We start from the raw sequence: 22,179 nt of genomic DNA, 5'->3' as shown, positions 1-22,179 counted from the left end.
CCATCTCTGTTTCCCTCTTACTGACTCTCTTTCAGACCGTTGTAGGCGTCTCATCTGCATCCCACTCTCCGCTTTGAATGGCTCTCCTCCACTCTGTATTCATCTCACCCTTTGGTGCTCTGTTTACTTTGTGTGTGTGTGTGTGTTTGTGTGAGAGTTTGTGTGTGGGCTAAAAGTGCAGACGCACTTATTACATCCTCCTTATCTTCGGCGGCAGGGGCAGTTGCTGTGGCATGTCATGTGTTCATTTGGTTGCTGTTTTTCACAAGACACCCTGGAATTGAAATCATATGTACTTATCATAGATACATATGTGTGCGCACCGCGTTCATGCTCATATCTCTGTTTACCAGACCAAGTGAACTGATGAGACGGATTACAGCAGATGGTGCATGATTTGTATTATTCATTTTATGTGTGTGCGTCCGTAGATACTGAACCAGCATGACAAATGCAGAAGAAAGATTTGCAGTAAATTATTCGTAGATGAGTCTATGGACATGAATTACAGAGGAAGACGGATCATGCAAATAGGAGAATCTCTGTTGTGCTCAAGTTAGTATTGTGCACATTCAGAATTTTTGAACTCGTCTGGTACAGTGGGCTGTGTCCCCTGTTTGCCATTGAGTGTGTGTGTGTGTGTGTGTGTGTGTGTGTGTGTGTGTGTGTGTGTGTGTGTGTGTGTGTATTGTTGCACAAGAGATGGAGGATTGCCATGGAGGGGGTGTCTGCCTCGAGGTGTTTGTCACAATGACTGGTTCCCTGGCACTGCTGTCCATGGTTAAGGGTATGAGTAGGTGTGTGTGCGTGTGCGTGTGTGTGTATGTGTGCGTGTGTGTGTGTGAAAGATGTAAAAATAGACAGAGAGGGAATGAGAGACAGGGTAAAAGAAGATTCCAATTTAAAGCCATAGAGGTATAAGGGGAGGAAGCTTTGCGTCAAGAAAGACGTGTCACATACACTGTGTCAGGCATGTATGAGTGCATAACCACACACACCTACACACACACATACACACACTCAAAGGACACAAACATTATATGCAGCTGTATTCTGCTATATTCTGTAGCCTTTGTGTTGAGGAGGTCCAGATTCTGCGGTTAAACACAAATCTACCACATGTATGCCGTCGTAGACTATCTTGACCTATGTGAGACATAAATGCTTTTAATATTTAAGATACACAAGATTTTGACATTCTAAAAATCATTAAGTCTTAGCTCCCAAAAAGGACTGAATATTTTGACTACTTACAAAAACTGTGATACACAAAGGAAGCGGATGGTGAACAGGACGAGATCATTCACACTTAATGATGTCCAGTCTGTGCCACGTATCAAAACACGGTATGCATGGTGCTTTGCTTTTGTGTGTGTTTTTCCCGGCCACATTGGATTGGAAATCGTCAAGCTCACAGGAACCCTGGCTACACAGACCCAGATCCTAACTATTTGTCGTCTTCTGAGGTGGCTGCTGGTGGACTGGATGATGTTCAGACTGTGTTATTCCCTTTTCGGTGCACCAATTAAGAAAAACAATTAAATGAACATATGTAAAAAATGTATGTTGTAACGCTTTGCGAAAACTAACAAAGCTGAAGCTGGTGCCCTTATCCCTTGTTTATATGAAAGATACTCCCAATCCCTGAGCTATGGACCAGCATGCCTTTCAACATTTGTATGTATCACAGTATACATCTGGGGAACAATCCGTTATTTTCATGAAGATAAAACTAAGAGAAGGCTAAATCTGTATGAGGTGTAGGTCCATCCTGCCATTCTTACCATTCTACAACCCAGGGTTGAACAAGGAATCGTAAGCTGTAGTCCCCACACAAAAACAGACTTATTTTGTGGTGGAATGTATAGGATGAGTTCAGGAGTCTCACAGCATGAGACAGGAAACTGCTCCTCGGTGTGACGGAAAAACAGCAGATACGTCAGTATCTTTTGCCAGAAGGCTGCAGGGTGTTGTCTCTCTTTGTGTTCTTTGGGCTTCTCTCAAGACAGCTCACGTTACCGATATCACTCATGCTTAATAAATGGGTACCATGATGTTCTGAGCCGCTTCAATCACCCACTGGGGAGTCTTCCTGTCCTGGGCCATGCGTGACGCCATGCCTGTTTGTAAAGTTTCCAGTCCAGATGCTTTCTGTTGCTCCTTTTGTAACAATTTACAAGAACTTGGTGAGGTAATATAGCCTTCTTAAGCTTTCTTAAGGAAATACAGTTTTGCATTTACTTTAACAGGGTTGAGATATGTGTTGACCGACAAGCTCTCTGTAAAAGGAAAGTAACAATGTGTATCTGCTCTACCTTGTAGATGGTAGGTAGGTCTGATATGAGAGATGTGATGGAGCCAGGACTTCAAAAATGAAGATCTCAGCTTCATTCCCCCTCCTCCTGGGGTGATCAGACATTCAAATGTAATACATACATCTAGCTGCTACTGCTAGCACGTGTGGCCGCGGTGGCCACCAGGGCTGAGTATTGAAATATAGTCCGTGTTGGGCAGTAGCGTTGCTACAAGTAGCGGCATTACTTGTTTAACTACATTTCTCAGTCGCCTGGCGTCACTGTTTTCTGACTCAAAAGACAAAACAATAACAGTGACGTATCTTATCTATCTGAATGACAGTTTTATTGATCACTGAGATAGCTTTGAAATGGAAGGAAGTTTCTCCAATAAAAAGCTCACTACACTTTCCAAGTAGCTTGCTCAACACTGGAAATAGTTACAAAAGCCAAGATGATACTGTGTTAGAGATTTAATAGTCAATACCAAAACAAGGCTTATTGCATATAAGTAAACTAGACAAAACATTATGGCACAGTCTATTCTTGAGTGGTATTATAAAAAGGCTGAGAGATTAGATTAGAATATGACTCGGTATCTAGGGCGTCAACCCATCCGGCCTTCCACTTTGATTAAAGCCTGGCATTTTAAGCAGATATTTATATATAACCATTTGGACAAAGACTTTATAATCACCTTTAATGTGTACTGACCGGCTAAGCTGTCTCGTGTATGCGCAGTAATGCACTGACCAGCACTGACAGAGTAAGCATGAGTTAGCTGATGTGGGGAAACTATTGAATTATATCATGCAAATGTTTTCCACAATCTTCACTATGAATGGATCATACTGAACTTAATATTAATGTGAACATGTGTTCATGTATTACAGGTGACATATACACTTCATTATTTCGCCATTTCAGCAGCTGGATATATTAAGGCCAAATCTGCCACCTTGGATGTCTTTACTGCGATTACAAACAAGCTATTTGGCCACATTCTAAACTGATCATGGCCTGGATGGTTTGCTCCCAATTTCTCATTATGCTAACCCAAATAGACTATTGTATGGTGTGTGGCAGGGGCTGATAGGGGTTGCATTGTAGCATGGGCTTAAGAGAGATCATGTTAAATAAATAAAATAAAAAAAATAGGAGGTACAATGCAACTAAAATTAGAACAATTGTCTCCCGCAGAAGGAGCAACTGACTTTGGTAAATAAAAACTGGTCACAAAAGATAAACATATAAATGACCATTCAAATATGGATAATTTAAGTACGACAATAATGACGACATAAATTTTATCTCTAGGAGCTATTATTATGAACAGCAAGTGTTACTACTTCTGGTCGCTCGACATTTCAACCTATTTTTTTTTTTTTTAATGCTATGCGCTGCAGTATCCAAAGTAGCCATAGTAACGGGATAGCATAGCAATAAGTGCAGCAGTAGTGGAGGCAGAAATAATAGCGGTAGTAATGGGTGAATCTGAATGTCTAATATCAGAAAGTTAGATTCATGGTTCCTTGAAGCATGAATACAAAAAAGGCATACATGTCCATACCAAATATGCATTTAGATTGTATCACTAGACTACCATTCTCTCTCTCTCCACCCACGCTGCTCCAGCAGCACCAGGGAGTGCACTCATGCTTAATGAATTGAGACAGAAGGCCAGATAAATGTGACCAGTTCAGTAAAGGCAGCAGGCGGACACAGAGAGAGGCTATGGCCTGCTCGCTGTGTTACATATACAGGGAGCACTGGAGGCGCCCTGTAGTCCTATCCCTGCTTTACTCTGCCTCTGGTTGGCATAAACATCTAATAGGGCCTAAAAGCCTTAGATGAGAGCAACACATGCTGGGTAAGTGGTTGAAAATGGGACATGGAAAAGGTTTTAGGACATTCCAAGAACAAAGCATACAGCAAGCGTCTGTTCTAATCTATGAGATATGTGTCCCTGTAGAATGGGTCATTGCTGTGAGTATGTGTGTCACTGGGTGTGCTGCAGTGTCTGTGTGTGTATGTGTGCACGCATGCAGGTGTTTGCTTATGCTTACTGTTGTGTGTATTTGGGTAACATGTGTGCACGTATATAATATATGTCCGAGGCATAAAAGCATGTATGCATGTTTCACTGCAATTCAAACTGTATGCGTGTGCATTAGAATGTTTATTATTCAATGAAATAAATATGTGGAGTGTGCGTGCATGTGCATGTGCGTGTGCGTGTGTGTGTGTGTGTGTGTGTGTGTGTGTGTGTGCGTGTGTGTGTTGCTGTTAACAGGGCCAGCACATATCATCGCTTATCGGAGATGGAGAAGATGTTTCCTCGGGGGGTCAGTGAGCAGCCGTCACTTCACATAAAAGGCAGCCAGGAGGGAGGGAGTAGAAGGACGAAGCAAGAGAAGGGTGAGAGACAACGCGGAGGGTAGGGGAGAAGGGGTGGGAGGGGTGGAGACGAACAGAGGGAGTGCCTCCCCAAGTCAGCGTCATGCCAAGAACAAACTGCAGACTGGATTTTGGGGAGAAAGCGGGAGAAGTGAAGTGGAGGGATGAGAGAGTGACCAAATAAAACCAAAGAGAGTCTGAAGAGGGATGGTGAGGGAGAGAAAGAGAAAACAACAATATATATTTGCCAGAGGGAACCAGGGAGAACAATGAGGGCAAAACAATGTGAGTCAGTTACATAAAGCTGGGATCAGACACAGGTCAGCACATCAGACCAAACACAACAGATAGGAGGCGAACAGCTCAGGAGGAAATACTATATAAAAGAAATAAAACAAGACAACAGCACAACGAATGCTACCTCATCACCGGTTATCTAGGAGCCTTCACTAAGAGCAAACTCACCTACTGCCTTTCAAGGATACAGTCCTCTTCCAAAATGCCATAAAACTTAGCTGAGAAAAAAAGGAGTTGATCGAAGCCTGTTTATTGGCGCCAGCATTTCCCCTTAGCTGTCAGTAAATACTTCCTACTCTCCAACGGAGCGGGTGTTTCTGTATTTATGGGTTTTAATAGGAAGAGCGTGATCATCATATTGACCGGTCTGCTCGGATCCTAATGGGTGCCTTAAATCTCATGGAAACACACTGTATTCTGGGCTGAGTTACGGGCAAATTAACATGGAGAGGGAGGCCAGCAGGGCTGCGCCTGCCGGAAGGGAGGAAAACAATCGCTTGAATGATTGTCGGACATTTAGGATGAGTGCGGTGGGGGCGGCAGCAATGAGAGAGGAGAAGAGGCAATAAACGATTTTCATCAGTAGCAGAGAGAGAATGAGATGAGTTGGAGAGGGTGGGAGCAATCCAATGTGTTTCGCCTTCCATTATAGGAATCATAAAATAGTTTTAATGACCAAATATTGGGCTCTTTGCAACAAGATATTGGATCATATTACAGGCAATATGGTGTCACACCTCGGCTCACGCGCTGTGATGCAGACAAATTGTGTGTGCCCTTGTGTGCATCTGTATCAGGCTCACTTCCCTGTGTGTGTGTGTGTGTGTGTGTGTGTGTGCGCATATCTTAATGTGACTGACTGTCAAGCTGATTTACTGTAAATCTATCACTCCTAAAGGTGTGCTTAATGAAGACGTGTACTGTAATAGTGAGATAAAGAGGGGCCACAGCAGCACATTCAAACAGCTTGTGTATGTTGCGTTTTTGATTTTGATGCAGAAAGAGAATTTCCTTCAATTTCTAGTGACTGTGTTCTACCTTATATGCTAGCTCTCTCTCTCTCTCTCTCTCTCTCTTGGATTTGTTTCCAATATTACACTATTTTTTTCACACAAACGATAATATCAGCTCAACAATTTGAGTGAGTGAAAGGCTGAATCTTTCAAAAATGTCCATGAATTTCAGAATATCTCGGTATTTGGCAGGGCCCTCCCCCCCTTTGCTTCAGCGACAGCATGCAGTTCAGCTGGCACTGACTCCACAAGTCTGTGCAAAACATGATGACTCGTCTTATCCCGTTTGACAATGTTCCAGGCTATTCTGAATATGAACGCACCTCTACACTGTACACGGGCGTTTGCATTGCTATTGCCAATCACCACGACGCTCCAAACCGAGTTTTGATGCTGGGCTAATGATGAGGAGGAGGGAGGCATCTCCTCTGACACTGTGATGTTGGAGGTCAATGACAGCGCATTCATCATGAGGTTATGATTCAGACAACTTCATGAAAAAGCCATCGCATTTGTACATGTGTTTAGGCCAGAAGCTATCACAACTGAGACTCCCTTTGTGGGAGCAGACCAGCCCGACACTGATTAATGCCAATGAATGTTGTGCGTCTATCACCCTACGTGTTGTAAGCTTGCTGTTAGCTATGTAGCCACCACTCTGTTAATGCAGTGTTGAGTTAGCTACCTAGCTAATGTAATATAAACGCCCAGTGTTTGTCTCGACACACAAGTGCTTCATCTCAGTGCTCCTCAGTGAGCTCCCAGAAGGCAGGGCAAGATTCACTCACGCCAGCCAACACATTCCAATAGTAATTGCAGCATTCAATTTGTAATATCTTGATTATTGGAATTATATTCAACTCATGAAATTTGTTCCAGCGGAGGGGAGTCAATGATAGTAAGGACTCTTTGGTAGTTTTTTTTTTTTGCAAGCATTGAGGTGTGGTTGGGCTCATTGTCCTACGTGCAGGTGACCAAATCTCATAATTGGACCATCAATAAACAGAACTTTTTTTTTCCAGTCATCTACTTTGAAATTCTGGTATTAATTAGCCCGACCTCAAGCGTGAGGCCTTGTTTCCCCTCCTGAGAAGTGGTTTGTGAGTCATCCTCTGAGAGCACTACAACATCTCAGCTCTCGCTGATTAGAGTCTTGCCTTGTTTATTTCGCAAATACTGCATCTGTGATAAAGCTTTGTTTCTATCTCTCGGGGAGCAAAGCTTAATGTATTGACATTCCGGCGGTGTGGTCAATTTGGGTCTGCCCGATCATGCGTTTAAGAGTTCCATGCACCGCCCCCCTTAGTCATTTTAGTCTAGCCATGATTTGACAGAGGAGGCCCCTATTTGCTTGGAGTAACAATTTGGCCTATGACACTTTCATGTACAGTACTTTCTGAATCCTCACACTTTCTGATTTTTTTTCAGGGTTTGTTGGTCCGAGCGCTCTAAAATTGGAACTGTTAATATCTGAATCACCATTTCTGATTCCATGTATGAAAGCACCCGTATTTACGGCTCAGCAATCACACAGAATCAAGCAATTAGGCAGCTTTCCACAGAACTTTGTTTAGAACGTAACCGCCGTGACACAATCAGAAAACAAGTTTTATTTCTCCAATTAATTTTTTTGCGATATAGCTAATCACTCTGTTCACTCACTCTGTTGCTCCCTTGACCACTGTTGCTCTGTTTCTCTGTCTCCCTCATGGGGGGGAGTTGGTGCTCCTAATAGTGTTTTTTTTTTATAAACACAAACCAACAAATTCAGCACAATACGCCTCTAATCAGGGGTTTAATAAAAAAAAAAACAAAAAAACAAACATCCTCTTCTGGCTCCCTCTCATTTCTTCCAAGCAGTTTAGTCACTCTTAATGTTTCCATTGTCAGTGAACATGTGTAAGACATGTAACCTACGTGGAGCAGCTGATTAGGAAACAACCCCCAGATGACGTGACCCCCTATATTGTGTGGGTGTGTACAGACAGTGTCTGCTGGCTAAGCTGTCTTTAACAAAAAGTGGATAACTCATAAATCGGTGAGTAACCCTATTTGATTTGAAAAAGCTGGGTAAACTGTATGTTTTCTCCCTACTACAGGGGTCCCCCAGAGCTAACTATATCCTCCCCAGTGTTGCTATGGAACTGAGTAACTGCATGTTAAAAATGTATAATTGGATTGTAAACCACACCAAAATACATGCAAATTGTCTTAATGTTTTTTTTTTTTCTTTGGCAAGTGACCATGGTATAAGTGAGATAATGCCCTTCGAGGTGTCCACAATCAGGAAAGAATGGACCTCGTGGAGGCTCCACTGCACATCAGAGGGTTCAGGCCTCCACCTCGTCCATTAATTCCTGATATTGGAAACCTTGTCAGTCATTGTCTTTTTCTTACCAAACAGTAATTGTTGAACCTCTTGGCAGATGACCAGTATCAAGCTACATTACCTTCGCTACCAGGCTTAGTGCAAATATCCAAATATTAACAGTGAAAATAATCTTTAGTTGCAGCAACTACTCAGTATTATCTAACGACAGGATGTTTTGATCCTGCAGACTATCAGATCAATAGCTAAATGAATCAATGTAAACTAAATGCCATTAATGTCAATAGATGACACTGACATCCCAAATGCAGATCAGAATGAACATAGAGTAATTCATTCTTATTTGGTAGGAAAATAAAAATATGTCCCACATCCAGACAGGCACACTTAACCTCTAATTCAAAGCTGGTTGGTCTAAGAAAGCAAACTTGCAATTAAATGTTAATCTTCAAACCGAGCAATGACAGAGAATGTGACTAAATGCAAATTACAGGCCAACAAAAGTAAATGGAAAGCAAGCCCATGTTCAACATCTGACAGCCGACTGAATCGAGTAATAAGCTACACATCTTCGCCCCACTCGATAAAATGACCACCACTATCTGGCTGACAGTGAATGTCACTGCTGGTGAACAGAGGGAATTATGCCTTGAAGTTTTTAGTAATTGAATTTGCAAAAGTCATCGTATTACCCTTTAATATGATATGCAGATTCAGAGGTTGTTGTAATTCACAAAAGGTTCGAACCGGGATGAAATTCCCACCGTTCCCCAACGTAACACACACAGACACCCACAGACACACGCGCACACACACACACACACACACACACACACAGCATCATTAACACAGTTTCTCATTTCACATTGCTTCTAGCACTGCTGCTTCTGCCTACGAGAAACCTGAGATGCGTTAACTTCAGATATTTTGTTGAAAAGACACTGTGGAAACACTTCTCACGTTTTGGCTGATTACTGTACCGTCTCAATGACACGACCTGTCAGGATTTAAATATCCGTGACAGAGCTTCTGGCAATGAAAATAAATCTGCTGAAGCCTCTTCAGCCACAGAATAGTGAACACAGAGAGGTATATCAAACTATACTGTACTGTCAAGCACATTGCAGTGTTTTCTGTACATTCATTCAGGTGTGGTAGGTAACTACAGTAACATCATTACCACCAAAGTTGAGATGGGAATTAAATATATTCTAGTCAGCAAAACAAAGGAAAATCAAACATCAGGCCCAGTGCGTGGAAGTAGCCTTTAAATGATCGGATAACTAAATATAAACAATAATGATTCGATCACCGTTAGCTCTACAGCCAATACAGAGACCAACAGGGATTGCCACCGAACAGATATCAAAATTCTACCTCTGCCACCGCTGCAACAAAACAATTACAGAGGAAAGACTGTACTTCTCAGGAACCTCTGAGGCACGCTTTACAAAACTGCAAAGTTTTTACATTTATATAGTGTGCCTAAATATAGCAGGGAGGGCAGACAGCAAAGCACAATCTTTGTGGATATTTCAGGGTTTGTGCTTAATCTACATAAGTTAAAAAAAAGCAAACAACAACAGGCCCCTGAGCAGTCTGAAGTTACATAATTTTATCTCCCAAAAACCTAAGCACTAAGTGATATTTCATAAAGCACTACTTTTTCTTATTCATTTTTGGGGTGGGGGTGGAGGGTTGTTCATTCAGAAGTAATGGACAGGAAGACACGTATGAAATGTGAGAAGGCAAGACAGAAACAACAAGGACGGAAAGGACAGAAATACAGAGAAGCTCAACTAACTCACAGTATAGAGTTGGTAAAAAACTGTATAATAATAACTTTCTTATTTCAGATAAACAAATAAAAACTGTGATGCAAAAATGTTCCTGAATCATGAATCATATTGAAATCACAGTATCTGTCAGAATAATCATAAAATGATACATATATTTAGAAATGATATCCTTACAACATACCTGTGTGTGAATTATCTGTGTAAGGATTTAGGGGGCAGAGAGAGAAAGTCAGATGAAGGCCTTTTTAATATATTCATTTTTTTTTTTAAATTGTTAATTTAATCATCGTTTCTTTAATCCATTTGTTTCTCTATTCTGGGGTCATTTTGTTTTGATTTGTTCTTCCGTCATCCTTGTTGTCTTCTGCTTCTCCTACTCTGGCCCCCACCCCTGCAGGAGGTGGCCTGTTCATCTGGCTCTGAGGAGAAACTTTCTGATTGAAACAGGCATTGATCAGGCCCTCTCTCACCACGCTGACCCACTGTGGTCAACATGGAGATGTCTGTTAGTGCCACACAAACAATGTGGAGGAAATGGGAATGGAGATAAGTGACAAAGAAAGTGAGTGTCCATGGACAGACAAGCAAGAGGAGAAAGGGACAAAATGAATCCAAATAAATAGATAAATAAATAAAAGACATGTCTAACCTTTTTGGCTGTCAATGACAAAGTTGCCCTCCTCGTTTCCGGTCGTGATTCTATACGTGATCCCATCCCCATCGGGGTCCTTTGCCAGCACCGTGGCTACAAGTGTGTTGGGGCCCGCGTCCTCTGAGACAAAAGTCCGATATCTGTTAAAACATATACACATGCAATCAGCAACTGACCTTTATTTCTTTGAGAGGACACATGACCTGACACATGGCTGTACAGGTGAGAGTGAGAGTTTTGTCAGTCCTATGTAACTCCATCAGGAGTAGAACAAAGGTGCTCATATTAAAACAAGCTGCAAAGAAAATACTGATTGATATGAATGAAAAATGTGTCACAAGTAAACCCATTTAAGGACCAACCAAATATACCAGTACTTTTACCTCACTATACATACAACATAACCTCATTAGTGTAATTTAGATCTTTGAATGTGAAATGAAAACAACTATGAACAGTGCTGACTTACAGTAAAAAGAAAAGCACGATATTTTGTGCTATTTCTAAAGGCAGACATCTGGTAACTAGTCTTGCTACTGTTCAGTCTGCTGAGCATTAGCTTCACTAGGGTTTTCTTGGCCTATCTAATTCTAACGTGGCCCATGTTGCCACCATCTTTGTATAACATTCCAAGAAAAAAACTTTTTTTCATTTCTGAAGCAAACCCAAAATGCAACCTAGGCTTTTTTTTTTTTTTTTTGTGAATGTATATGAGTCAAACCTTTGTGTAAAAGCATAATTACAAAAAAAGAGGCACTTTTAAGATTTACTGTATTTTCGTTTAGGGTGAAACTCATTTTCAAGAGGAGTGCTTGGGGCAAATTAGCGTTAGCATCAAAATCGATAACATCAAAAACATTTTAAAACACAAACCATATTCTCAATGCTTGAGTTCATGTGTAGAGACCCTGGTGATACTACAAGCAAAGTTTCATGTTGTGTCGAGCCTTCTTAGTGTTTTAAAAATAACAATTTTGATGCTATTTGCCCCAACCACTCCCAGTGTAAAATAAGTTTGACTGAAAACGAAAATACAGTAAATCTTAAAAGTGACACTTTCGTCGTAATTATGCTTTTACACGAAGGTTTGACTCATATACATTCACAAAAAAGGCCTTGGTTGATGTTGGGCCCATGTTGGGCCCATTTTCAGCAACATGCATCCTAAAGGCCAACTGGAAAAATATAATTTACTACAACAGAGTGGACTACCCCATTCAGAGAACGGCAGTAACTGGCTCTAACCAGAATAAAAAGAGGAAGTCGGGGCCCCACTGCACAACTGTGCTTGAGGACAAGTACATCAGAATCTCTAGTTTGAGGAACAGCGCCTCAGAGGTCCTCAACTGGCAGCTTCATTAGGTGGTACCCACAAAACACCAGTCTCAAGCTTTGGGCACAGTAGCAAAGAAAGAGACTGGCCACTAAAAGGAAGAGATAAACATGACAAAAGAACACAAACCATGGACAGAGGGAGACTGAAAGAAAGGTGTTTTGGACAGATGAAAGTCTGAGGTGAACATTTTTCAGATGCTAAACCAATGATGCTGGAGGACTACCCGTCACACATAGTGGAGGAAACGTGATGGTCTGGGGGAACACTGGTGCTGGTAAAATGGGAGTTTTGAACAGGGTAAAAGGGATCAGGGAAAAGGTGGAGATGTACACTTAATTTTGCAACACCATGCCATTGTGTGTCGATGTCACTTGCTGCAACAGGGTAACGACCCGAAGCACAGCTCCAATCCATGCAAGAACTATTAAGGGAAGAAGCAGTCAGCTGGCATTCAGTCTATAGTGAGGTACACGGTAGCACACATCTGTACTTGTAGCCAAAACTTTAACCTGACATACTGAAAAACAGACAGAACAACCACTATTGTCCCTGTCTATGTGTTGGCATATTGAGTTAAAGCTCAAAGTTTGGTTAAAGACCAAACAATGTACTCTGTCTGCTGTCATTCATCAATGAGTCATTGCCTGCCCACATGTGCGTGCACATTCAAAATGCAGGTCTAGTTCCTCCGACAGCCTGACAAACGTATAACCGTCTGTCACTCCGCCCTCGTGACGATCCCTATTCATTTTTCACTGAAAACAAGGTACTCTAATTAGGCGTTGAACACTGTGATCATGTTCTGTCACTGCCGTCTTTCTGCCTCAACAACTGCTAGACTAGTTCTGCCTGGGAAGATCAGTGATGTGCCACCCGTTTGCTCTGTTTGTGGGATGCTGAGTAATTTCAGCTCCGACTCTGCAAGCTGAACACTTCCCTGCAGATCAATACGCAAGTCAGGCAAGGGGAGATGCTGTGCCATGTGTTTTTTTTTATAATGTAGTTTCTCTAAGAGTACACAGGGCACATTGATCAAATGGCTTCCACTTGTAGTCTAAGGAAGCTATTTGAAAGATCATTAGATAATTGCTTGTATTTATCTCACCTGAAAGCCAGAAAGAACTAAGGCCTCACACAGCATTTCTGCCTGCAATTTGATGGCAAAATTACAGATGCTGTCTGTGCAGCTGAATTTATGCATGACTCTTTCACACAGGCCAATGAGCCTCCTTTGTCCTGACCACCCAAATTAACTCATGCATTAGAGACTCAGACAGTTATCATTACAGATCCAAATGGATTTGGCTTACAATTAGGCTTTGATTACAAGCAATCTAAAATTGCAACAACAACTGATGTTGGCCTATATTAGTCTGCAAGGAAGATCAACTTTACATTTAACACCATCTGTGGTAAGGATGTAAAATTAAGTTAAAATCAAGTCAATAAATTTTAGTTAATCAAGCAACTTGTCTAACTCAAGTATCTTTAATGTGAATAGATTCAGCTCATTTAATTTTGAAAGTTGAATTTTAGACTGTTGGTTTGTGAAAACAAGAGATCCGAGGGCACAATCGTGGGAAATTGTGATTATGAATCAAGATGAATTGATAATGGTTCGATGATAATCATTCCATCCATACGAACTCAACTAGGCCCTCCCAGTTCATGGATGTTCTTGAACAGAAGTCATGTAAAAACTTCTATCAAATCCGTGGGACCCTGCAAAATCCTATTGCGTATCCTATCTAAATACAATTTAAGGTATGCATCTCATTAATTTTCTAAGGGTTTCTTGAGTCTTTGGTACAAATTTCAACTCAATCAGTGATGGATGTGTATTCTAAGAATGATCAACAAATCCCAAAGACTTTGATCCAAGGGCAAAACTATACAACTTAAAAAATTAACATTACATAAAAGGTTAACCTTTACATAAAAGGATTATGCAGGAAGTCCCATGAATTTTATAGAAGTTTATTTTTTTTAAGAAAATCATGACATGAAATGGGAAAAGCTCTGAATTCTCAGTGTTTGGCATGGAATGACCTTCAAGGAAATTGCTAGAGATTAGTGACTGGTCTTTAATTTTTGACCTTGCAGATGTCATTTAAGAGAAAGATCTCACCAAGTTCCATTTAGTATTTGTTTTTCAAGCCTTTGTGTGAATCACAATGTCTTCCTCAGAAAATGGCAACTGGGCAAACTACTGCAAACTATTATTTGTATTGATGATACAAAGGTCTAGAACAACTGCTAAAAGGACCTTATGGTGAGATTGTTTTCTCAGAAAAGACGTAAATAAAAAGAAAAAGATAATAGTAGCAGGTGTTGTGGAAGACTAATTATGCCGATGTTGACAATTAAAATAGGTAGGTGTGCATGACAATGTCTTGCAACTGAAGAAAAAAAATGACAAACTCTGTGTCCTGCACAGCATGGAAGCCGAATAAAATATTAACCCAAGCATGAGGTACACACCAAGTAGATAATGGTCCCCTGCCATGGAAACTTGTTCAGAAGGCATTTTAAGGTTAATCCTACATGACACATCAACCTAACTTCAACAAATACCTCTCTCTAATGCTTCCGAGCAGATGCTGGAAGGCATCTACTGTATGAAAGAGTGCCTATGTGAGGAGTGTCCGAGAAAGCGAGACAGAGAGATGGAGAGATAGAAAGACTGAGACAGAAAAAAAGAGAGAGAGAGAGAAATAGAGAGAAAGGAAGGGAAAGAGCAGGGGGGACCATAAGATGCCTTTTGAAAGTCACACTTTGGCTAAAACACAACTAATTTGGCTGGATCAATGCTGCAATCATCTGAGAACCACATCAGACATACACCACCACACACTAATTACTTTTAAACCTTTCTGGTTTACTTTTCTTTTAGCTTGTTTTCATTTGTTGATCTGGAGAGAAAAATAAATGTGTCCCTTAGGCCTGTGCCTGTTGTCAGTTGTGAAAAATCAATTACTGAATTTAATTATTGAGTTCATTTAGTTTATCCAGATAAGGCATAGATAGAGAATGGAGAAAAGAGAGGTGCTAATGTGTGTGTGTGTGTGTGTGTGTGTGTGTGTGTGTGTGTGTGTGTGTGTGTGTGTGTGTGTGTGTGTGTGTGTGTGTGTGTGTGATCTGATCCAGAATGCCTTCCTCCGATTCCCTATTATTCTGGACTAATGGTATATTTCCATTTGCTTGCTAATTTAGTACTCACATATTTTTTTTCCTCAATAATACAGGTGGACAGAGTTGGTACCTGAACTCTGTCAGATCTTCTGAACGTACACTGAGAGAGCAGGTAATAATAACAAAACAATTTGCTTTTTTAACACAAGACCATGGGAGAAAGTTAAATTCTACACTCCAAATCATATTTCCAATAACAATGCACATTGCATGTCAGTCAGTCTTTCTGAGTTTTATTTCCGCAGCATTGTTCCTCTACCCCACATAAAAGCGTTGAATAGAATACTTTTTGAAGTAAGAAAATAATTAATAAAACAAGATGTAAGGCAACAATTGCACACAGCAAAAATGTGAGCCTTTAAATGAACATTCTTAACATATGAAATGAAGTTGAAAACCGTAAATCAGACCAGAGATAAGAGTGCAAGAGAATAAATAAAATAAATATTTCATGAAGTGCTATATTTATCTCTTCCTGCTGACCAAGATAGTACTATGGGAGTAGATTAAAGAGAAAAAGATTTAATATGTGAGCTTCAGTGAAGAATATATAACTTTATCTAAGTGACAAAAACCCCCTGCAACTTGGGAGCACTTTCTTACTGGGAGCCTGCTGTGAACATCTGTGAACATCTATTCTTTTCTCGATGGGGACTGTTTTAGTTTTCTTATTAACTTCACATAGTGAAACAAAATAGGATATGAGAAATAATTCAACTGAATTTGTGTGTGTCTGCTGACTCCCTGACTCAGCCGACTCCCTTTGTCTTCCCTGAGACACTCATATTGTCATCTACTATAATATTTGACACTGTATTGTATGTGTATTGAATTCAATCGACAGCTAAATACAACAGCATATGCATGGGATATTGATTAAACAGTGTTTTTATCGACTCTTGTGTAAGTGAGTGCATTCAGTAAACACCGCTAACCTTGTGTTACTTCCAGGTATCATTCGTAGTATTAAGCAAATGTACTATGTGAACTATTTTTCAGACTTGCCCTTTCATCGCAATCTTCAGTGTAACCTACAAGGCAACAAGTTTAGATATGCTGCCATTTGATTGACTGAAGGGTTATCATGTTCTCAGCAGATGATGAAAGTATCAAAGCCCCTCTCATCACCTCTCGTGTAGAAGATGTGCTGTGTGGCAGAGTTGCTGCAAAATAACTGGACTGACGGTAAGATATCAGGGTGGCTGTTGCAGACGGTGCTGATGTAAATACACCAGGAAATCATGAAAGTAAATCCTCACGCCATGAAAGTAAATCCTCACGCCAGTATGTTGTTTGGTCTCAACATTTTTGCCCGTGTTTCTGATTTGTATATACAAAATGCCACCAAAAAAAAAACAAAAAACACCCAGAGAGTAATTAGAAGCCTAGCTGCTAGGCTGTTGTTAGCTAGCTAAACACCCACCCAACACAAGCCTCATGGCCTAACAGTAATACTCATTCTATTATAGAAAAATGTTATTGAGGTGTTAATGTAGTGAACGTAGGCTAGTATTAAAGCTAACTGACTCTGGGTTCTGTAATGTTTGCCGGTCAATTTGAAGACAAGTGGATGCGGTCCCACACAAATGCAAACATGCTAGCCTAGCATAATATCACCAATCTTCTACTGTGTAAAACATAACTGGTATTAAATATAAGTTTCAAGGATAGTAATAAAGTTAACTGTGTCCCCTCCAGTCTTTCAACCAATGTTAGCAATTACAAGGGTTAAACTAGTTCGTAACTGGCTAGTAACTTTGAATCACAGCACACAGAAAAAACAGCAGCATGAAGCTACAAATGTAAAGCAGGCTGATGATGAATGAAGTTTCAGGTGAGGTGTTGATAATGTCTATTAGCAATTTTGTTTGGAATAAAAATGGCATGAGTATTGCAGTTCTTTGTTTAAGGATGCCTTGCAGTGGTAACCTATGAATCTCATAATTGTGCTATTTTGAGAATAAGTGTTGGATTGGATGGTATAATTAAAGGTGTCAAGATGTTATTCTTCAAATGTTACCCAAATGCTCTTGCTTATAAGTTTGATATGTTTAATGGATAATATGATGCCATTTTATTCACTGATGCATTATTTTGTAACACATTCAGGAAACCAGTATAGATGTCGTGCAGGTTGAGGAAGCAGAAGCTAGACCCTCAGGGCTTCAGGTGAGGTCTTAAAGTGGTTCTGTGATGAGATATCAGGAATGAACGTGAAGGATGCTTGAGTTTTATTTTAGCTCATATTAGCATTTTGTATCATGAGTTGATTTTTTCTCTCTTTTTTTGAATGACAAAGTTGGTTACATAAAGCCTAAACCTTGGCTATTCCCTTAATATACAAAAGGTATTTCTGAAAAGTTAAATGCATACAAAGATTACATTTTATTCATTGACACATTATTTTGAAATGCATTCAGGAAACTAGTACAGATGTAGTGCAGGTTGAGGAAGCAGCAGCTAGACAGTCAGGGCTTCAGTTGAGGTCTTTAAATGGTTCTGTGATAAGACACTACCATGGCGTACTATCAATGTACACGTCTTCTTGTTTTGTGAATTGTTATGAATGGATGCAGGTGCAGACTGGTTTAAGTTTTCCTTGCTCTTTAGGACACAGGCAATGTGGGCGACAGTGACCCTCAATCAAGTCAGTGTATCAGTGTACTGGACATGGGGAGTAAGCCATACCAGCCCGATCCAAAATTCATTGAAGTACAGCATCTTCCAAACAACAAGTTACGGTTTCAAGAAAAGTGGTATAGTCAGTATTCATGGCTGCATTCGAGTCCTACATTGAAAAAGATTGAATCAAAAGATAAAGTGGGTAATACTGCCAAATGTGAACATGAACCCAACAGTTTAGTGATTTATGATTTTGTAGCTGGTAAATATACTGTATACAAAAAAATAGGCAGCTATTTAGGTTCAAATAAATCAAGGCATCAAAATAAATATTAGTAATATAACAATAATATAATATAAAAGAGTGGAAAAAGGTTTTGTTTTATTATTATTTATTATTATTTATTCATTGAATGTTTCATGTTGGATGTGGAATATACTGTATATAGGCAGAGACATGTTTAAATTGCTTAAATAATAAAGTCCTCCAACAAAAGGTAATATCTGCAATAATGTGGAGAATGGTTTATTTATTTTGGGTTAGGGTATTTTTTTTTTTATTTTATTTGAACTTATTTAAATAAAGTATATAATTGTGGAGCATAATGCAGTGAGTATTTTTATTTTTATTTATTTATTTATTTTTCCCCAGTGTGGGTTGGAAAGTTGAGACCAAACTTACGCCCTTAACTGAGAATCCAAAATCAAAGAGTACAACAAAAAGTACATTGTTTCCACAGTCAAATGCTTTTTAATGTGAAGCTGTTATAGTAAATAATGTTTGGTCTGTATTAGTAAGTTAACACAGCACTCTAAAGACAGTGAGCGTGTTGTCTTGTCAAATGCCAGTGTACCGGGTATTACAGGTGTCAACACTGCAGCAATCCTAACTCAGATCAGATAAGTCCCTTCTGACTGAGGTGGTAACATGAGGCATTTGATTCTGACTATGCTATTATTATGGTTAAAAGTGGAATTGGGACCATGTAAATGCAGCTACTGGTACCAGATGTTACTATATCACAGTTAATGTAAACAACAACAATTGGCCACTCCGTACTAGTCTGGATTGGACTGGCTTACCTGAGATCAACTTTGATAACTCCATCCATTTTTTCCTCATTATAGAACCATTTGTTCAATTTTAAATGTACTTTTTGAAAATACTTACAAAGCAAAAATCCAACTTTTATGATGCTTTTTCAAGTAAGGTCTTTATGTTTGTAATTTTTCAATTCAAATTGATCTTCATTTGAATAATCCAATATCGATTCATAAAATCCCAAGATTTATGTTTGAATACATTCCTTTGCTCCTGTGGATGCAAATTAAAACCTGCAAAGCACTAAATGCAGCAAGATTTTCCACTTGTCTTGTCCAAAAATCTATATTCAAAGGGCGATAAAGGCTGTCTAAAACAGGACAGGTTATTTCTTATTTTCCTTTCCAACTAATGGGGATGCTGCTTTTGTGTACTTCTGCCTTAAATAAGAGGGCATTGTGAAGACCTGACATTCCAGTCCTTACAACTTTTGAAGCTATAATTTGAGCTGCAACTGGCTGATTTACATTTCCTGATTAATCAAGTAACAACAACAATAACAACAATTGATTAATCAGTAACAAAGAGCTCCCCTTTATGTTGGGAGCGTGTGCGCGTACATACTGAACAAGATAAATTGTCTTGTCCATTCCACAGCTGAATGTTCTTGCACTTTTGGAATCGAGAATCATTTCCCTGAAGACTGTGTGGATGTCCTGCTTTGAAGTGTATGAGAGGTGTCGACTTACAGTGTGCGAAACCGACAGCACTTCTTCCTTTACCATGGCTGTAGGAAAAAAAAAAAAAAGTGCTGAATGCTGTCTGGTGACTCGTCGTAGCAGGGCCCGAAGGCTTTGCTGTAGCAGACACACTTGCAGTAGACATATCACCTCTTGTATATGCAGCAGCAGCTAAAGGCTTATTAATGGGCATGGAAGTTTTTGGGGGTGCTAGCATATGGCTGGTTCTTTTCTGATTCCATGTAAGATTCCAGTGCTTTACGCTCAGCTGTCCCAAGTTTAAATATTTTGCAACAATGTTCACAGCGCGCCTCACATGAATCAGCTGATGGTTTCAGCCAGTCACAATATTTATTGTCCTCCATCCACTCACTAAATTTGCATATGCACATGGCTGGGCCTGCATTTCACAGCGTTGCGCTCTCTTTATTCCTTTTCCCTGCTGCAGACTTCAAATCAGAAGCTGGAGAAACGCATTTCTTCTTCTGCATGAAGTGCAGGTCGCAGCCACACAAGGCATACTGCAGCCTGTAACGTAAGTGTGGGATTTGCCGGAATGATCACTGAAGGGTATAAAACACTGATAAAATGAAACATAAGAACTGGACAAATAAATAGGAGAGAATGATAGAAATAAAACAAAAAAACAAGCTAATTCATTCCGCCCCAGATCAAACGTAATGCCTCCCCCTCTAACATTTTCAGACTTTTTAGGACCATTAAAGACCTTGAATATCAAAACCTAAATTTAATGGTATATAAGACTATTTATTTATTTATTTATTTATTTATTTATTTATTTATTTATTCATTTATTTATTTATTTATTTATTTCTTGACACACGCGCAATAAGAGTGAAAGAAGCCTCCCAGGGTGGTTTCTGTGGCAACAGGCAGGTCATGGTAGGTACAGCAATAGGCTCCTGATGACATAGTGACAGCACTTAGATGAAAAGTGGCTGCTCTGCCACTCACCATGACGCGAGCCATGCAGTGAAGAGGTAGATCTGAGAGTTTGACTGTAGATGTCATGGAAACAAAAAAAAAACAAATTACCTCTTTTCATCCATCCTTCCTCGCACTCACTAACAAACATTAACATCATGGCCAGTTTCTAAAGTAGCAAGGACTTTAACTTAAAATAACACTTACAGCCTACATTAAGTCTTAACTGGTGAGCACAAATGGATACTCATTATTGTATGCTTTAGACTCCAAGAATCAATACAAATAGGTCGTATTTATTGCCTGGATGATGACACATTTAATGACCTCTCTCTCTCAATCTCGCTCTTTCTTCCCCTTTGTCCATTGCCCGTGTGTGTGTGTGTGTGTGTGTGTGTGTGTGTTTGTCTACATATGAATGCATTTGTGCAGGCATGCGCAAGTGTGCTGCCATGGATGACTCTGGAGCATCATAGAGCATCATAGATTGTCCAGTACTGTAGCAGAACCCATCCAGTACTGCCACAAGTACTGTTTTTGTGGCTGGCTGTAGTACAGGGGGCTACAAAAGGAAAAACGACTGATTATTCTGCTGTCGCTGACAGTAAATCAACACAACCCCACACACACACACACATACACACACACTAATCCCCTCTCGCTCTAAACAACATAAACGCATGCATATTAGATGCTTGATGCATGAATGCACTTTATAACTACATCACTCTGTCCATACCAACACCCCACTTTGCTGGGACCTACTCAATTACGGAATAAACACACATGCATACACAGACACTAACACGCGCACAGAGTGCAGGCTCTGGGCCTCCTGAGGGTGCTGGTGGGCACGGCTGATTGACCCTGCCTCACCAATCTGCCCAGCTCTCTGCCAGAAAATCAACCAATTAAAAGATGCAGGCACCACAGCAGCACTGGGGGGGAAAAGGCACTGGAATTGTGGGTAACGGCAGCTGCAATGTTGAATTGGGAAGCAGCTGTAAGGAGCTGACCTGACAAGACAGGACAGGAGACACACACACACACACACACACACACACACACACACACACACACTCTCTCTCTCTCTCTCTCTCTCTCTCTCTCTCTCTCTCTCTCTCCTCTCTGAAACAGCTTTGTTGTTGTTGTTGTTGTAAATGCTTTACTCATTAATTAGTATGAAAATAATCTCTGACCATCAGTCAGGTGGACTAAGACTTCCGTTTATTCTATTCAGTAATTTCTTCAACATTCATGAGTTCGCTTCCGAAGTGTAGAGTTGCACTATTTATTGTATTTAAATTGGATGTCTGCACAATAAAGAAATCAAATCAAAGGCGCAGAGGAACCAATCAATTTAACCAAACAGAGAGAGGAACATGTTCTCCTAAAAATAGGAAAAATCATTTTAGCAGACAATGGCTGCAACTGAGTTACTGATTGTTTCCAAAACAATCTATGGCACCCAGTAGAGTGCAAACCTCTAGCATCTCTACCTCCTACATTTAAATCCTCTAG

General features: G+C 40.1%; 1 protein-coding gene across 2 annotated transcripts in view; it reads right to left on the bottom strand.

Moving 5' to 3' along the window:
* The window catches only part of si:ch211-186j3.6 (neural-cadherin), a 268,142-nt gene that overhangs the window by 145,005 nt on the left and 100,958 nt on the right, over positions 1–22,179 (bottom strand). For both annotated transcript variants that reach the window (XM_037096548.1, XM_037096549.1), the window contains one exon: positions 10,779–10,921. In XM_037096548.1, coding sequence (XP_036952443.1) covers positions 10,779–10,921 — 143 coding nt within the window. The remainder of the gene's footprint in view (positions 1–10,778; positions 10,922–22,179) is intronic.

Source organism: Acanthopagrus latus, chromosome 4 (assembly GCF_904848185.1).
Source record: "Acanthopagrus latus isolate v.2019 chromosome 4, fAcaLat1.1, whole genome shotgun sequence".
NCBI classification, from domain to species: domain Eukaryota; kingdom Metazoa; phylum Chordata; class Actinopteri; order Spariformes; family Sparidae; genus Acanthopagrus; species Acanthopagrus latus.
The sequence above is the reverse complement of the archived record's forward strand: the minus strand, read 5'-3'. Positions and strand labels throughout refer to the sequence as shown.